Here is an 18,715-nt window from a genome sequence, read left to right as displayed (position 1 = left end):
TCGGGGGCGAGCGACAACTATCATGCCAGCGGGTTTAGAGCAAGAGGCTGTGGGTGGGTGTCAAAAAGGTCAGGGGTTGGGTTGTGACAGGTCTAGACTGACTGACACCTTCCCTCGCTGCCTTCAACCCCCTTCTCAGATTCCCAACCTTGACCAGCCCCTACAATAGTGTCACATATACATGGTATAAAGTATCCAAATTACCTCTAGGCCTCTACTTAGCACAACAGGACAACAGTGCCAAACACGTCCCTCATGACCAAACACCATTTTGACAACAGCATATTAACATTTTTCTCAATACACATGTAGCAACATGTAAGTTTATTATGACGGACTCGCCCTCAAAACAACCCTTAGTGTGTTTGTGTGCGTCCCACTAAGTGCAGATCACTGACCCTTGACTGTTAATTCCTAGTTTGTGTACTCAGATGATAAATCTGCTCCCTTTAAGTGTGAACAACACACACTTCACACATGCCTGCACCTCACGTAACAGAGTCCGTGATTCGAAGAGACCTTGAAAAGGACCGACTGCGTGACCATCTTCTCTCATTGCTGTGGCTGCAACACAGACCTCTGTCAATAAAATGTCTTTGTGTTGATCTAATAAAGTGTACTGTAAGAACTACTTGGGAATGCTAATGATAAATTGTGAAGACCGTCCTTGATGTCATAATTTATGACCTCAATATTGGAGTAGTCTTTCATTGCCTTAATAGCAGGGTCTGTTTCGTACCACACTGGAAATAAAAGGCATGATGTCATCTTTGACATTTATAAAAACATTAGAATAGAATATGCTATTCCCAAATTCCAACCAAAGGTCACCGCAGGTCAGAGGCCTGGCAGAGAGAGACCACCTGAGCAAAGCCCTGAGCTCCCGACGTGAGAACAGAAGAATTCAAATGAAAGGAGCGGAGGCAGCACCTTCTGCTGAAGCGGATCAGCCCAGTGGGGCGGAACAGTTGCCCCCCGGTCCGAAACAATGCTCGCACAACTGTTTGTCTATTTGCAACAGGTGGGCGGTGGGAGGGGATGGGGTGGTCTGGTGTGCCCGTCTGTCTCCATGACAGAGCGAGAACAAAGAATCGTTATAGGAGGAAACAAACAAACAGGGGTGTGATGGAAACAAGAGGGTATTATAAGACTTTGTTGACAAAATATTGTATAATTAGGCTGTAAACAAGAAACAACGCACACACAATATCAACTGTTTTAATAATGTTGTAATTGTTAATGTCATATTACACTGATGTAAGGTTTGTTCACAGCTTTGCCAATGGACTCAGTTACAGTAAGAAGAATGATGGATGTTCTGCAAATCAGCAACTCCCTGACATGTGTCTAGAGAAAGTCATCTCTCCAACGCATCCCATTGTACTGAACGCCGATATGTCAGACACCTGTGATCACAGTAAAGGCCTTAAAATCTCAGATTACCCCTGCAAGAGCTTTAGGAGGAATCCAAAGGACGGTCATCGTTGATGACGTATTCACCAAACCAGGCTGCTGCTGCTGCTACTGCTAACTAGCATGAGGTGGCTGCTGCTGGAGCAGTAAATATCTGCCGGGCTAAAGGCGGGTCCTTACATCACAGTCATGGTCGGCTTAGCCTGTGTCCCAGTCGGTCTTGTCTCTGGGGCCGGACTGCGCCAGCTGCACTGTATGAGCAGATCTACATCACCAGGCGTGTGCCGCCACAGCATTAAAGCCCCTGTAGACGCCACAGGCACCAGTCTGCGGCTTTGAACCCAGTATTTGTGCGTGCTGTGGCCAGTATATATGCACAGTATGTATATATATGCAAGTACAGAGTGGAAGTAGACGATTGATAAGGATGCAGTGCACTCATGCACAGTAAATGAGCACCCACGAGATCATCCGTGCATGCAAGCATCATGCTTGGCTGTATCTGAATGACTATTCAGCCACGGGGTTGATGTCAGGGGGAAATGGAATGCCATGTGCGTTTGTGTGTGTCTTCTGGGTACGTACTTTCTCACCGCCAAATACCAGCACCTCTCCATTAATGCCGTGAAAAGGGAGAAAGCCAGGTCACTTTCTGCGAGGCTCACAAAGAGCCCAACCTTTGTGAGCGCAGAATAGATGTCACACAATACAGCCTAGGAGGACTGCAGCACAAAAGGGGGCGACGGCTGCAAATAAAACATTCAAACCAACTTCGGTGGGAAGTGGACCCCTGAGAAGGGGGGGATTAGGTTCCAGGGGAATGTCTCTAAAATTGCGTTCGTGGAAGCATTGTCTCTTGACAATTGCAAAACTGTGAGCAGAGCCAAAGCCAGAGCGTTAACTTGAACCAGATCGTTTCCCTACTTTAGTTTAAAATCCTGGGCTCTGCCCACAATAACGCTCCCCACGAAGTGGAGGCCGTATCCTATATGCTGTATATCATATGTCGAGCAAATAAATCACAAATGAATCACAAAAATCAAGATGTTCTGCAATCACAGTGAATTTAAAGCCGCAAAACCAAAGCCCCATCGTCCCCAGAATTACCGTAATTCACATGTAAAAGGCCTGTTCAGTCCCTTGTACATCGGTTCAAGAGGCTAATCAAAGCTCCATTAAACATAATATTGTGACTGCCGTCCACCAATCGGAGGCGGCTCCGATGGGAGCCAGCCAGCAAGCAGTGAGCCCTGGTATGTTTGCCTCACATGGTCCACACTGAGCTCACTCGGGCAGATAAGCACATGTGGTCAGAGATCCTAAAAATACAATCCCCAGAAAAAAAAGAGGGCCTGGCAGACGTGATGCGTGGTGTAAATGTTGACCAGAACAATGGCTTGCCTACTGTGCACTGTAAATAGTTTAACAATGGCTCAAGCTGACAGTAAAGAAGCCAGTATTTATTTTTAAAAAATAGGTCAGCGGTGAAGATATTAATGTATCTGGCTAAAAAGCTGGCTGATTGTCTGGCGACCAGAACAGTAGAGAAGGTTTCATAATCCATTCATTTTCTCAAACTATTCACCCTCAAGCAGGTCAGCCCGGCGTCAAAGTTGGCAAACTTTGCTTCTGATGACGGTCTTTCAACAGAAAAAGCGGAAACGGGCTCCGTGCGGAAGAGATTTCCCCTCTTTGAACTTGATTTTTAACATAAACATCGCCTGTGCCGCTATCTAACATATCTGCAGAGAGCTTCAGACGCCGCGGCCACCTGTGCTGTTCTTGAAAGAAACCACAGAACCCATTGAGTCGAGCCCAGCCCACATCCCATTGAATTTACGCCGAGTATTAGTAAAAACACACCAATCTCTCAACACCCCACGCGGAACAGTCAAACGGCGGCTCCGTTGAGGAGTTGCAATGAAGTAAACGATGCTTTATAAAGACACTTAGAGAAACCAAACCATTGCACCCGAATCAGAATGTGTGCGCATATTAGCACTTTTAAGGCGATGTTCCACTCCCATTGTGTCAGTAAACGGTCTTTCAGGCAGCAGTGGTTTGGAAGTGGAGGATCCGAGTGTTAACACAATGTATGGCTTAAAATGTAACAGGTGAAACAGTCTCAGCAGTTGCGTCACGATGCCGTTAAAAGAGAATGTGCGGGACAGGTGTGTGTGTTTGTGTTTGGTGGAGCTGACGGAGCGGGCCGACCCGCGCTCCTTTTAGCACGCCTTAATGCAATAACGCCGCTTCCCTCGCTCCCAAATAAACTGGGCATTAGCACGAATGGCAGGCCGACATTCCCAAGAGCACCCCCCCCCCCCCCCCCCCCGCGCGCGCGCCCGTCCTCCCGTGAGCGGCGGCTATAATTGGACCGGCCCGGTCCGACTAAGAGCAGAGATTGAGGAGCTCACACCCATCGTGTGACACGGTGCCCCCCCAGGGCCGTGGACTCCACACGTGCGCTGCTTTGTGGAGTCTACTTCAAAGTGCGCCAGGACTCTCTTCATGCAACCGGCTCCACAAATCAGATTTTACATCCTTCGAATCGTTAATCCGAGGGCAGAATTCCTTGCTTTGCTCACGGTGGATAATTGAGCATGAGATGCGGTTCCACGGGCCTCGGGCCAAGCTCCGCCCAGAGACACGGGTTAATACGGCAGAACTCTCACCGGCCGAGGAGCTGGTGCCTGGCAGGCACCCAGCTGGGCGTTATTCACATGTTCAGTGTGGGGTGAGGATGACATAATTGTGAGTGGGGGGGGGGAGAATGAATTTCTTTCTAGCGCTTTCAAAATAAAATGCAGAATTTGCCACCTCGTACATGGAAATGAATAATCTCAACAGAATAAAGGCAGAACACACATTCTTCCCTCTGCTTCTGATGCATCCAGGTATGTATTTACTGTGGCCACAGAGCAATCATTACCAACACAGCAAGTAGCAGCAGGCACATAAACAGCTGCTCGCAGCAGAGCCAGGTGTGCTAATCTCACCTGTCCAAGGTCCAAGGTAACGTTCACCTCGTTGTAAACCAGGCCCCTGGACAGAGGAGGGCTCTGCCACCAGCGCTCAGTCCCATCGATGGCGAAGCTCACCGGGTGGGCTTTGTTTGGCTCCACGGAGTTGCAAAAGTCACAGAACTGACCCTGAATGAAGTTTAGAAACATACACATAATTGTAGCAGCATGCAAAATGTTTAGTTTTGAGTAGAGTATTCTGTATCATTGTCAAACAGTGATGCAGGCCCTAGTGATATATACAGCGATATCCTATATTGTGCATAAACTAATACACACGACAACGACCTCTGACGTTAGTTACTCTGCTTCCTGCCGGTGATTGGCAGCTGATGCGCTACCACGTTCCCGTGTGCTGGACCGGATGAGCAGCTGGGGACATCCCGCTCCAGAATCATACCTGTATGTTTTGGGTGAGTCCGTTGGTGGGTCCTCCAACGAGCTTGCAGTATAAATCACTCCTCGGCGTCCCGGCTTCATCCTGGCCGCAGGTTGCGGTGGCGGAGATTTTAGAGCCCTCGGCCAGGTTGAAATACGGCGGATTCAAACTAAAACCTGTTAGGTGGTTAAAAGTACGCTGCGCGTCCGCGTCCCGGACCGGAGATATTGTCAACGTAAAAAATACAGCGAGGAGATGAGCTTCTTGCATCCCTCTCGCCATGTTCCACAATAAAGGTCCCAGTAGATGCTGAGAGCAGCCCGCAGCGCGCAGGAATTGTCATCTATAGATTCCCATGGCGTGCGTCAAACTGCGATGCGTTCACGCGCGTTTTTTCTTTTTTTTTTTTTTTTTTATTTCCAGCACGACTAAACGCGTCCACCTATGTCAAAGTGTGAAGTTGAGCTGCTGGTGTTGAAGGCGTGTTTTCATTCCGGCGCATGTTTCCAAACTGACAGCGCCAGCTTTCCTGCTTCCGAACAAAACCGTGCGCCACCCGGGAGCGATCAGGTGTCAGGGGGCTGCGCAACATGCGCACGGTCTGAGCACGTCGCTAATGACTGCGGCCAAAGGTCTCGGATCATAGCGCGTTCCGCCGTTTGTTTTTGTTAACAATAAAAAACGTGTGCAACAATCTGCTCCACGACGTGAAGCGTCCTACAGTATGTGCGCATTTTGTTGGTACAGTAATTCCGCGCTCATTTTTATAAGATATACTGTATAAAAGCTGGAAAAGTGGAACTTTGAAGTTGGAATTTTAAACATGTCTTGAGTGTAATCAGTGTATTTTAGTTTGAGTAAAACACAATATATAGCTTTATATTATTTAGATGCATTTTTTTGCTATAACACAATGTTTTCATATCGCATCAGGATTAAAAATTACACTGGCTCAGAAATAGTGTACACACGAGTGGGAGAAAAAGTATCAGAGCGGGGTCTTTTATCGTGATCTTCGAGCGACCTCTAGTGGAACACAAATGCCATCACAACTAAAAAAAAAAAAAGAAAAGAAAAAGCGCATGCGCACACAGCAGGTCACAAGTCCACTGGGTCCTGTCAGTAGGTCTTTTATAACCGCTTTCTCTGTATCACCAGTGAAATATTTGTGTCTAACGTGTGAGTCCCTCAATAAATTTCCGATGAGGTCTAATAAACTGCTGTTTATATTTGTTTCGTTATGGCTCAGTATTTTGTTGTCGTTGTAACCTGCACAACAGCAACGTACCGTGACTCACTTGCTGGAGTTTCCGCGCCCGCACATCGCTCTCATTCCTTAATAACTGGGCAGGCTGCTTGGCTGGACGCATGTCAGAGCTGAGGGAGTGAAAGGCAAACAGGAACTTATTGTGCAGTGACTATACAACTGGATCATCGACGCGAGCGTAAAGAGGATCACGGCCTGGAGCTGTTGTGTGTTGTATTCAGCACACATGGAGCCCACAAATCTACAGGTAGGATGAATGAGCCTCCTCAGCTGACCCTTCACAGTACATGTAGTGCGTAACTGGTACAGTTCACTAACTATCGTCGCTGACATGACGAGGGCTTTAGACAGTTTCGTTCTGATTTAGTTTATGTAGGCTATGTTCAATTAAACGGAGTCCCCGTGTTTCATTTCCCTACAGCAACACGACTTCCTAGTTTCACTGCAGGGACCTCTGTGCTCATAATGCTGCGGTCCACCATTGACCAAAACATTGACTTACACCATGTCCAGCTGTCATGTACATATGATCTGTGACTGAAGCCCTGATTTTCATATCAGTGTGTGTGTGTTAATAATTATACTTACTTTATATTCTAGAGACATGCACTGTCATGTTTTTTTTAATGCTGCTGGAACAGCCAACAACAGCTTTTACTGCTTTTAATGCTAACAAATTTAACAGTGTGGTCTTATTCTAAATAAGACCACACTTTCTGAATTGTTAAATTCAGAATGTTAAATTTCTCTAATGAAAAGTTTTTTAACCTTAGATTTCAAATATATTTAATTCATAATCATTCAGTTAAGCATTGGCTTTACAGTCAGTGTGTATAATGCACATCATGAAACATAATTGTAATTGTTTTGGTTAAAATATATTGATGCAAACTGAGACAATGTGATACAGATGTCTTGTATTAGACGCACTCACATGTCTGGTCTGATTGTGTTTCTTTCAGAAAGCTATCGCCATGGCACAAAAGGCCTCGCAGGAGGACCAGGCAGAGAACTATGAGGAGGCCATCCGCTCCTACCAACATGCCGTCAAGTACTTTCTGCACATTTTAAAACGTGCGTCACCACGCCTGGATTAAATCTGCATCTAGTGTCACACTTAAAAACCTCATATAGAATGGAAAACGTTTGACATCATGCAAGAACCTTGGTGTCCTTTTACTGTAACGGCCTGATGGAACTACTTGCATCTATACGTGAAATTACTCAGCTAAAGTGCTAATGGGCTCATTTTAAGTTGAGCCAATGACTTCTCATCAGGTGACTCTGCTTCTCATCAGGTGAACCCCAAGGTAAGGAGGGCAACCAGAAGATCAGAGATTCATGTAAACAGTACCTGGACAGAGTGGAAGAACTGCAGGCGTACCTTGTGAATAAAGAGGTTCTTACACAACTTTCATATTTATTTTAACAATTGTTGACACATAATGAATGTGCGAGTGAACTTTATTAATGCTACTCGTGTTTTATAAGTGATAGTTTATCATAACACGATTTTCATTAAAATGACATTATTACAAGGTAAAGTTGATTTAATTTATGAAAACCTAAGATAAAGACTTGTGTGTGTTCCTTAGCATTGTGTTTGTATCTGAGGGATACATATGGTAAACATTTGACCTTAAATCTTAACATACGAACAATGATATAAATCATAAAAAAAGCAGTGATGCAGGCTGTTAGGAACGAGGCTACGTCTTGACGTCATCGCATTCCGTCTACGCGAGTATCGACTGTTCAATACGGAAGTTTCCACAATCTCACTCGGGAGCCAGCTAAGAAACGAAAACAAGTCTCGATTATTGAGTTAACAGTTTACTTGTAACGGTTAATTGATAAGCAGATAGTAAAGCGGCTGTATATTTATTTCAAATATCGGACACGTACTCGGCCCTTATGGCTGCCAACAACAATTTACAGGTAAGTTGAAGACCAACCCAGGAGTTGGCTGAAACGCCTAAATACGCTAACAAAGTTGTTCACATCTGAGGGTAAAGGGATAAAATGACCTTATAAAAGCGAAACGCTTTTCCGCGTGTTCGTTCGTTTGTTAGTATAACTGTAACTGTAATTAAAATTGATCGGTAAAAATAACGAAACGTTTGGGGCATTAGCCGCTAATTAGCATCGGTTTGCTAACGTGCCTAGCTAGCTAGCATAGGCGTGAATATAGCAACAACTCTAAAGTATGTACAACAAAAACACCCAAACGGGCTATTACCGTTGCCTACTGGGGTTAGTGGTCTCCTGTGCTACAGTATCTACAATTATTAGATTTACCGGAAAATAACAATATCTACTTCTGTACACTAAGAGGATGGCTAACGTAAATGATGTTGCTAAGGCCGGCTAAAAGAAACATAATTAACACCTATTTCCCAAATAAAGAAGGTTTGTATATGTTTGTTATGGGGATGCAGGCGTCGTTTGTGTTGCAGTTAACATTTTAAGCTACGGTAGCTAAAAGGAAGTGAAAGACAGTGTCAGGTTCGGACACTCCTACCTCGGTGTCGTCACATATACAGGACAGGTGATTATTCTGCTCTTTGTTTGAATTTACAGCTGTGTAAATCGGAATGGCGGTTTCATGTGGTTGATATAGTCACTGTCACCATGCTTTTAAAATGTAACCCTGCAACGTTTTGTACTCTATGGTGTTCTTGTTGGATTAGTGTTTTTCAATTCAAAGCTGGATCCTTCGATCTTCTCACCCGTCAGTACCTATGTCAGCACAATGAACTGTTGAACTGTCTTTGTTATTTTAGAAAGCCATTGATCTTGCCAGCAAGGCGGCTCAGGAGGACAAAGCTCAGAACTATGAGGAGGCGCTGCGTCTCTACCAAGCTGCTGTTCAGTACTTCCTTCATGTGGTAAAATGTAAGACAGTTTGTGATGATTACTCTATCCTTCATACACCTGCTCAATGTCTTGCTTTGTTTGTATTGTAACAACTCTCAGAAAACACTGTAGCAGTATTTGTAAATGTTTAATTATTAGTAATTATGTTTATATAGTTATATTTGTAATTGGTTCTGTGCTCTTTTCTGACAGATGAAGCCCAAGGTGACAAAGCTAAACAGAGCATCCGAGGGAAATGTGCCGAATATTTGGACAGAGCAGAGAAGCTAAAGGAGTATTTAAAGAAGAAGGAGAAGGCACCTCCTGCTAAACCTGTCAAGGAGTCGCAATCTGATGACAAAGGGTGTGTTTATGGGTGGGGCAGTGCAGTCACATGCCTCACATGATGTCATAAAAATCTGGATGGAAATTTTGGTTTATATAGTATAAAGAAGAATATAACTCATTATTTTTAATACATTCTGTTTGTCCAGGAATGAAAGTGATGAAGGTGATGATCCAGAAAAAAAGAAGTTTCAAAATCAACTCTCAGGTTTTTATAAATTTTTTTTTATAATTTTATATGTAAACTGCATTGTATTTGTTGCAAGTGTTACACAAGCAGTCAGTCCATAAATAAGATGTCAATAATGTATATTTTCTTCTCAGGTGCAATTGTTATGGAGAAACCAAACATCAAATGGAATGATGTTGCTGGTTTAGAGGGAGCAAAGGAGGCACTCAAAGAAGCAGTTATTCTTCCAATTAAATTCCCCCACCTTTTCACAGGTATTCACTCACCACTTTGGTCAGAAATATAAAATAAAACAATTGTGTTGTGGTACAGTTCTAACAAATTGCACATTATGCTTTGATGCACTGGCATATATTAAATTACCTGTACTCTTGACAGGAAAGAGAACTCCATGGAGGGGGATTTTGCTCTTTGGTCCTCCAGGTACAGGAAAGTCCTATCTGGCTAAAGCTGTTGCCACAGAGGCAAACAACTCAACGTTCTTCTCCATCTCGTCATCTGACCTTGTGTCCAAATGGCTGGGAGAGAGTGAAAAGTAAGTCAGGGTAGATTATTGGCAGCAACATAATTATACTCTAAGCACTTGCCTGACTCACCTGGGGACATTTGGGGTTCAGGTTTGGGGGCCAACACATTACTGTCATTTCCTAAAAGCTTCTCTCTTGCTTTCCAGGTTGGTGAAAAATCTTTTCAGCCTTGCTAGAGAACACAAGCCTTCCATCATCTTCATTGATGAAATTGACTCCCTGTGTGGTTCAAGAAGTGAGAATGAGAGTGAGGCTGCTCGACGTATCAAAACAGAGTTTCTGGTTCAGATGCAGGGTAAGTCTAATAAGCTAGTTTAATAAACTTATTCTTCTGGGCACAGTCGGCTTAAAGTATAAATTGAATATTAGTTTGCACTGTAAGTTATATTTATAGCATAGGAGAAAAAAATAACAGAAGTGTTCATACAATCATAATGTGTTATGGAAAAAAACAAACAAAGAGGTAAATGATTCTAAATTTATTTTTGCAGCAGTTGTGTTTTGCATACATACAGGGAATGACTGACCCATTTTTATTCAATAGAATAGTCAATAGTCAGTTGAGATATGTTTTTTGAAGGGGGACGGGAAAAGTACCTCTTGTGAAATCACTAATCAGTAGGACTGACACGATCCCTCAAGAAACTTGAACAACCCGACTATTACAACTTTATGCAAATTCTTTGCCCTGAAGCTTCAGTTAAGCCAGGTGTTAATACACAGTTTTCTGTGTTTGTCATCTTAAACACTCAAGTTTGAAGTGAGCAAATTTTTGAAAACAGGGTCAGGTATTTTGTGAGTTAACTGCAAATATGTTAACCAAAACTATATTCATACTGTGTTGGAAAAACAGGTTGCAAATGTAAACAGAGCAATCAAATATCTTTTTACATGAAGTTACTACTAGGTCTCTGTATCAGTGCACAGATGACCTGATCTGATGATGATTTTTGTTTTGTAAAATCTGGAACTGTGTTGTGTTGTTTTTCTGACTCAGACAGTAACCTCATACTATATCTTAACATGTCAACAAACAAGCTAAAATGTTTTAATTAAAGTGAATAGTGAATAACCACACTATTACTGATCAGGATGTGGCCTAAGGTGCTGCATGATCTACAATCCATCCAGAGATTGTATTGAGCGCTACAGTCATTCCCTCTCCTTGTAATCTCAATGGGTACCACACTTATCCTGGGTATCTAATTATTTATATGTGTGATTTATTTTTTAGGCGTGGGTAATGACAATGACGGAGTGCTAGTACTTGGAGCAACTAACATCCCATGGAGCCTAGACTCAGCCATTAGAAGAAGGTATTGGTTTTTACTCGGTTAAAGTTGTTAGTACCATTTTCCTTTGCTACATGTGGTTAACAAATGCTCTTTCAGATTTGAGAAAAGAATCTACATCCCGCTGCCCGAAGAGCATGCACGCTCATTCATGTTCAAGCTCCATCTGGGCTCAACCCCTAACAGTCTCACAGACTCTGACTTCGTAACTCTGGGCAAGAACACAGAGGGTTACTCTGGAGCAGATATCAGTATCATTGTCAGAGATGCTTTAATGCAGCCAGTTCGAAAGGTCCAGTCGGCAACACACTTCAAAAAAGTATGTCTTTCGAAATATCACACATTTTTCTATGCTGTAATATATTTTTTTGCTTTTTTTAACTTTTCTTTACCTTATGTGTTTAAATAAGGTACGAGGGCCATCAAGAGATGACCCCAACAAAATTCTAGATGACCTCTTGACTCCTTGCTCACCTGGCGATCCCAACGCGATTGAAATGACATGGATGGATGTCCCAGGGGAGAAGCTATTGGAACCTGTAGTATCCATGGTAAGCATAACACAAACATACTAGAAGAACATCGAATCCCATGTTAGAGCCCCAACAGTAATGCATTATATTTTAATTGTCCTATTTTCAGCCTGACATGAAGAGGTCTCTGGCCAACACAAAGCCTACAGTCAATGAACAAGACCTGGAAAAACTGAAAAAATTCACAGATGACTTTGGCCAAGAAGGCTAGGTGGGATGCTTGATTCACGACAAACCAAAGCAAAAGAATTGTGATCGTGTCTCTTTTCTGTACTTGTCTCTTTTTGTCTCTGTATTCACCAGGTCTTGGGGTTTATCATGTGAGCATGATTACTGCTCTGTCCTGATAACCACACAAAGACTGAAAGCTCTCTTGATATTCACTGTTGTCCAAAGAAGATTAAATCCTTTGCAAATGCAGCTGATCTCATAAAAAGAAAGAATATGGTATTTTGAATTGAAGGGGTTGTTTGACTCATGCATTACAGACAAAGGGTGTATATTAGTATATTACCCAAGTAACTTTTAACTGACAGCAGGCATAACCAACAAATCCTGCAAATAAGGCCAATGGAATCTAGATAATTTAAGTTAGTAGTAGTTCTAGTGTCCTCATATTCTAGTCAGTAAGTTTCACTAGACTTATAAATACCCCATATTGCTATATTTGTATTAAGAAAAACAACTATTTTATAATGTGTACTATTTTGTGAATTTGAGCGTATAGCTGCATGAGTGTATAGAGTGCACCATCCTAAAAATCATGTCGTTCTGGTCTCTAGGTTGTGGACATGATGAGTTTGTGAGACAAAGATACTTGCAGTAGGATTTGAGCTGCATTAGGGCCTTCAACCATTTTGAATTATTTATCCATTTTCTAAACAAAGTAGCAATTGTATTTGTTTACTCATTCATCATATGAAGTCAACACAGCTTTCCGGGTGAATCACCAGTGGTGTCGTACCAGCATCAATATGTTCTCATTCCCAAGGACTCAGTGGCTTTAAATTGTTTTGTCCCTCAGCTCCTAGATTTTTTTCCACAACTTCCTGTACATTTTGTCCATTACTAGCCACAGGCTTTGCTCATTATCCCAAATACCAACAGCAGAAGAAGACAAACTTGAGCTTTTATGTTAGGAAAAGGATGCATTGTGAATTTTACTTATACAACATATGAATGCATTTCCACACATGAACTAGTAGCCATAATTGGAAGTGTGCACCATGTGCCTTGTAAAGACGCTGCAAGATCCTTTATTTTTTTTTCTAAGTAGGATGTACTGCTCATATAGAGTGCTTTGTCACTACAACTAAGAAATGTATAATACTTGCACATTTCAGGTACACTCTAGAGACTTTCTACAACTATGCTCTTGCTCCTTCAGTGTGCAAACTGCCTCGTTTGAGTTTTGATGGGAACGCCTTTTATTTTACTGTAAAGCTCCGAGCCTTCTTTTTGTGAAGAGGCCACTGATGCATATGATTTCCTGTTTTTCGTTTCCACAGTGTAAATAAAAGTTATACCTACGTAAACGGAAGCAGTTTACTATAGTAACTAAGAAACGATTAACTTACTTGATGCAGTCTCATCCCTCAAATGGGAAACATTGTACCTTTTAAAGACACTGTTAATCGGTTATGTTCAGACTAAACACAGGTGTTAAAGGTTTAGTATGGACCAGGGTTGGAGCCCTTCGTGTTTTAAAGCGATATAACGCACGTCGAGGTGGCGCGTTGCATTCTGGGAGATGCTGTTAAATCACTCCAGCTTCGTCGGTATTCCCGAGGAGCCGCGTCGCCTTGAGAACTACATGTACCGTGTGCGATTGGCCAGTCGTCCGTTTACAGTGCACAGTTCGATTTGTTTTGGTTTTCGCAGACTGCTTTGTCACGGGGAGCCAGGGGTTCCGCGCGGTACTTTGACCGGACCGTTGCACATCTTTGACTCTTTGCCAAGCGAGCAAACAACTCCTCCTCCCACACCCGCGTGTCGCCGCCGTCTTTCAAGGCCGCCACCCGCCGCGTAGCTCTGTTATCGGACCCCACAAGCTGGCCTGCTAGTTAGCAAACAAGCTAACGATTGTCAGATATTACCCATGTCCTCTGAAGCAGGGTTGAGCTCAACGATCACAGATTGGCTCTTCATCAACTCCTGGTGGCTCCTTCTGCCCTTCATCATGCTTCTCGTAGTCGCTGCCTTCATCGTCGCCTTCGTGTTGCTCTTATACATGATATCGCCTCTTATTAGTCCCAAACCTCTCAAACTGAACGGGGCCCACGTCGTGGTAAGTGCACGGGATTGCTAACGTTTCGTCGCTAGTCGGTTTGGTAACGGGTAGCTAACGTCCGCTCACGACTATATTGTTAGCGTTTTGCACAGTAGCTTTGTCAGCTAAGCTAGCTATCAAGTTGATTTCCATGCTATGATTCAGAGCTGCGTCATGCATGTCGTATAGAACTACATAGTCGACAACAAGTCGTTAATTTTAGGCAGATAATGTATTGACCGAGTGGCATGACGGTAAACTACAGTATGAGCCGCGACACGCCCACGTGAGCTAACTGTGGTTATAGCCAGTTAGCTGACCAGTTTGTAAAATAGGGTGAACATTACTGCTAGACTCGTTCATTTAGCTTTGTTTGGCGTAGCAGATGTGACATTGCTGTACATTGGTCGCCAGGTGTTGACGTTTTTTCGTCCTGCGTATTCAGGTGACAGGAGGGTCCAGTGGCATTGGGAAGTGCATTGCAATTGAATGCTGCAGGCAAGGAGCGTTCATCACGTTGGTGGCACGAGATGAGGTTCGTACAAACGCTCCGCTCCAGTCATTCCATGCTGTGAAAGTGTTGCTGCACATTTTGCTTCGGTTTGTGTTAAAATTGTTGCACGTGGGCTTTAACGTTTTGTTTAACGAAGATTTGACATTTACGCCTTTCACAGTTTAACATGTGTTTACTTCTAGAATAAATTGCTTCAAGCTAAAAAAGAAGTGGAGAAATTTGCCATCAATGACAAACAGGTATTAACAACTTATTTCTGTAAAATGTAAATATTTAAATATGATGTTTAAGGTTTTTCTGGATATTTGATATAACAGTTCATAACATTTTGCATATCGTTAAAAAACATGTACAATCAACCCAGGTGGTGCTCTGCATATCAGTGGATGTTTCCAGTGATTATGGTCAAGTGGAAAGTGTGATAAAACAGGTAACGTTAGCTTCACAGCTACAGTGAAACATCTCCGATTCCTTTTAATAATTCAGTGCAAGTATTGAAGTTACTTTTTCCTATTGCACAGGCTCAAGAGAAGCTGGGACCTGTTGATATGCTTGTGAACTGTGCTGGGACTTCTATTTCTGCAAGGTTTGAGGAAGTAGAGGTGGATTGTTTTAAAGTAAGTAACTAAAACTTTTTAATCTGGCACATTGACAAGTTTTAGTAAAACTATTCATTGCTATAATATTGTTTTTTATGCAGACAGCACCACTAACATTTGTAAACTGTGGCTTTATTAACAGAAACTCATGGAAGTGAACTACCTGGGCAGCGTCTACCCAACACGAGCTGTCATAACCACCATGAAGGAGCGAAGAATGGGGCGCATTATGTTTGTCTCCTCCCAGGCTGGACAGATCGGCCTGTTTGGATACACCTCCTACTCCCCATCCAAGTTCGCTCTGCGTGGCTTAGCAGAGTCGCTGCAGATGGAGGTAAGTTTTGCCCTCTCATGCTTCAGTGCACCTTTGCTCAGATTCCCTCTACACCTCAAGCAAGCACGTGGCAGCCCCACACATTTCACAATGCATGTACCTAAAATAACGTAGAACATCTCATACTTGCATACTGTCTCAGTGTAAAAATACAATTAGTATACATCTTTCAGTGTATTTTGTTGTTTTTCTACCACAGATTAAACCATACAATATCTATGTGACAGTAGCCTACCCTCCAGACACTGACACTCCAGGCTTGGCTGAGGAAAATAAGACAAAGGTGAACACTCATTTAATGCTGTAAAAGATGAAATAGCTTGTTTACCTCTCCTCTCCATTCAGCATTTTTCTTTTGTAGCCTCTAGAGACAAAGCTAATCTCTGAAACATCAGGAGTTTGTCAACCAGACCAAGTGGCCAAGATTGTTGTGAGAGATGCTGTGGTAAGGAATTCACTGACTTACCTTGTTTGTTGATCATTGTTAAACATTTAGTAAATGATTGATGATCTTTGGTGACTTTCAAACCTGTTTACTTTGCTTTATACAGCAGGGGAACTTCAACAGCTCTGTGGGACCTGATGGTTACATGCTCTCTGCCCTCACCTGTGGAATGTCACCTGTCACCTCCATCACAGAGGGTCTCCAGCAGGTATAGCCAGATACAGAACCAAATAAGTATGCTGCTAATATCCTAAAAACATACAAATAATAAACGTCTTATTACAGATTATTACCATGGGGTTATTCCGGACCATCGCCCTGTTTTACTTGGGGAGCTTTGATAGCATCGTGCGCCGCTGCATGATCCAGAGGGAGCAGTCAAAAGCAGCTGACAAGCGAGAGTAACAGCTGCCTTACTGTTCCTCCTCCTCCACACCCCCATCCTGTCCCCTCCTCCAGCTGTACAAGTGCACAACCGTAGGTAGGAAAAGGCCAAATGTTGAGTGTATTTCTATATATCAGCTGAACTGGTGAGATGAAAGTAAGTCGCAGATGTTTACTCTTTGCTAGTCCAGTGATATTTCTGTTCAGTTTTTTTCTTTTTATCAGAACATTCCAGTGACGTTTCGGTTTAATGCGTCCACCTGCTCCTGAGGTGCAGGCTAAACATCCCACAGCCTGGTTTTATAGGTGACTCTGCCAAGCACTTACAATCTTAAATATCAGCTCCCCCATCACTGAGACTAAAAGCAACAGATATCCTGTCTAACCGGTTGTGCCAAAATGGCTTGAAATTCTCCTACTAGGGTTGAGAGGGGAAGTGGTAACTCTCTCTTTTTTCATATTGTTGCATGTATCACAAAACTTAGTCCACTTTGTCAGAGTTTGACAGTTTTCGTTACAAGTTCTTTTTTTTCTACCTTTTTGTACCACAAGTCTTTGCTGGCAAAGCCCCTTCCTCTATGACTGAATAACCTCTGTGTTTGTAACCTGTGACCCTCAGTGTTTTGTTATTCTTTGTTGTGATACAACCGTGCTCTTCATTGATATCCGAGAAAGAGAGCATGTGGTGATTTTTTTTTGATTTAACAAATGCAAAAAACAAAAGAACATTTAAAATTTAACACACAATGTTAAAGGAAAGATTTTGTTTGTGTTCACTGGGACTGAGCCAACTCCCAGGAAGAGAAAAGCCATTTGATTTTATTGTCTGGAATAATCGCACCAAAATCATTTTCCTCTTATCCCATTTGTCTCATTAAGAAAGGTAAGCAGGTACTATGGGTCGAAGCCATGAAGTCAGTCAATGGGCGGCGGGGACAGTAGCGCATGTGATTTAACATTCACCTGTGCACTTGACCAAGTTCAACACACTTTATGTCTTTCTATGTGTGAAAGGAAGCTCTAGTCTACGTGCAGTTTTACCTGTCATTGCATACTATTTGGCTACCCCAGACAAGATCCATGTGGGATCCATAATCGATTGGGGTGGTGTAGAACAGGGCAGGGCAAGACTTGCTGGTTCGAGTCTGGTCCATGTAGGTCTAGGGAGGGAGGTGGAGACTTGTTTTAGACAAAAGCCAAACTAGTCTAGTAGCGACTAGCAGGTGGGTTCAACCTTGATCTCTTTGATTTTTGACCTGCTGTTACTGCAACTGTGTAACTCCTTAAATAATATAGACTCCTTCCTGTTTTTCATTTACTGTATGACCTTCTTAGGTTACTGCATAGAGAAGGAGGAAAAGTACAATGTTCACTTTTGCAAGTCTTCCTTTGGTCCATCATTAATGGGGAGAATGTACTTTAATAGAAATCGTACAAATCAGAACATTGGAATATTATTTTTAAATACACAAATATTCGAATGCCAAAATGTGTTAAGACAATTAATGTAGATGCAATGCATTTATTTGAGATTCATTACAATGTTGCTGCTCCGTTGATCTTAGTTTGTAAAAGCTGTAGGGCAGTCTGGGGACCCATTCTAAGCCTTAAGATGCGACTACTGATGAAGCTAATGCTAGAGGAATGGAGCTGTCCACGAAACAATGTGGCTTAACCCACATGCGGTTTACTAGTTCACTTGATATGATTTTCCTGTGTAAAATGCCAGTTGTGTTGTGTATTTTGTCAATTTTACGTATTTGTACGACAAAAACTAGCCTTACTGAAATCCAAGATATGAGAGTGAGAATGGATGACACTTGTTTGATGATGTTCTCATTTGATATTGGTTAAAGGCATACTGTCCTGCACTCAAGAGCTTTTCATAATCGTACTTTTTTTGCTTTCAGGAGTTCTTTTACCTTGAAGTAGCAACAGATAGTGAATAGAACATGTAGCCCATATAAAAGCATTTTTGTTTAACACCTTTGAGCTATGCAAATTAAGCCTGTGTTTAAACCTACCAGTTAACATTTGGGTTTTGCAACAATCACTAGTTTCTCCTATTGAGTATAGGGTTAGTGTCATCAGACTTTAGGTATTGAACATGAAAGTCATAACACGTTCGATTGCTTCATTCTTCTTTGCTTTTTACTTTTTTCTGCCAAAAAAACTTAACACCTTCACCTTGTGTGCCATTGAAAGAAAATGTGAGAAGTGGAACGTTTCTTTGTCTTATTTTCTTACATGATTAAATAAATACCTGTGAGAGAAAAAAAATACAAATCCCAGAAATCATGTTTTATTTGTTAATGTGATTGCGACTCTTGACTCACCGCTAATTG

At 42.5% G+C, this 18,715-nt stretch overlaps 3 protein-coding genes across 7 annotated transcripts in view; 2 read left to right on the top strand and 1 right to left on the bottom strand.

The window, feature by feature from the left end:
- LOC114844266 (laminin subunit alpha-3-like) overlaps positions 1–6,018 on the bottom strand; it is a 38,731-nt gene extending 32,713 nt beyond the window's left edge. For all 3 annotated transcript variants that reach the window (XM_029131482.3, XM_055503535.1, XM_029131483.2), the window contains exons 1-2: positions 4,837–6,018; positions 4,413–4,565 (exon numbers count right to left, since the gene is read on the bottom strand). In XM_029131482.3, the coding sequence (XP_028987315.1) occupies positions 4,413–4,565; positions 4,837–5,097 (414 nt within the window). In that variant the 5' untranslated portion in view covers positions 5,098–6,018. The remainder of the gene's footprint in view (positions 1–4,412; positions 4,566–4,836) is intronic.
- Positions 6,019–6,173: 155 nt separating this feature from the next.
- Positions 6,174–13,360, top strand: vps4b (vacuolar protein sorting 4 homolog B). 3 transcript variants are annotated; one of them, XM_029131485.2, is made up of 14 exons: positions 6,174–6,329; positions 7,045–7,156; positions 7,381–7,481; positions 8,866–8,977; positions 9,152–9,302; positions 9,433–9,491; positions 9,608–9,727; positions 9,852–10,008; positions 10,147–10,295; positions 11,235–11,316; positions 11,392–11,611; positions 11,703–11,843; positions 11,935–12,036; positions 12,129–13,360. In XM_029131485.2, exons 1-13 carry the CDS (start codon positions 6,309–6,311, stop codon positions 12,034–12,036), a joined length of 1,527 nt encoding a protein of 508 aa, XP_028987318.1. In that variant the 5' UTR covers positions 6,174–6,308; the 3' UTR covers positions 12,129–13,360. The 3 variants fall into 3 exon arrangements, with proteins under 3 accessions (XP_028987318.1, XP_028987317.1, XP_028987320.1); XM_029131484.2 differs by having other exon boundaries at positions 11,935–13,360; XM_029131487.3 differs by lacking the exons at positions 6,174–6,329; positions 7,045–7,156; positions 7,381–7,481 and adding an exon at positions 7,804–8,020 and having other exon boundaries at positions 11,935–13,360.
- Positions 13,361–13,923: 563 nt separating this feature from the next.
- kdsr (3-ketodihydrosphingosine reductase) lies at positions 13,924–18,656 on the top strand. Its single transcript, XM_029131488.3, has 10 exons — positions 13,924–14,112; positions 14,540–14,629; positions 14,791–14,847; positions 14,973–15,038; positions 15,130–15,225; positions 15,350–15,541; positions 15,741–15,824; positions 15,903–15,986; positions 16,093–16,194; positions 16,272–18,656. Exons 1-10 carry the CDS (start codon positions 13,924–13,926, stop codon positions 16,389–16,391), a joined length of 1,080 nt encoding a protein of 359 aa, XP_028987321.1. The 3' UTR covers positions 16,392–18,656.
- Positions 18,657–18,715: the final 59 nt, after the last annotated feature.

This window comes from Betta splendens, chromosome 17, assembly GCF_900634795.4.
Source record: "Betta splendens chromosome 17, fBetSpl5.4, whole genome shotgun sequence".
Taxonomy (NCBI): domain Eukaryota; kingdom Metazoa; phylum Chordata; class Actinopteri; order Anabantiformes; family Osphronemidae; genus Betta; species Betta splendens.
This window is presented reverse-complemented; position numbering and strand designations above follow the sequence as displayed.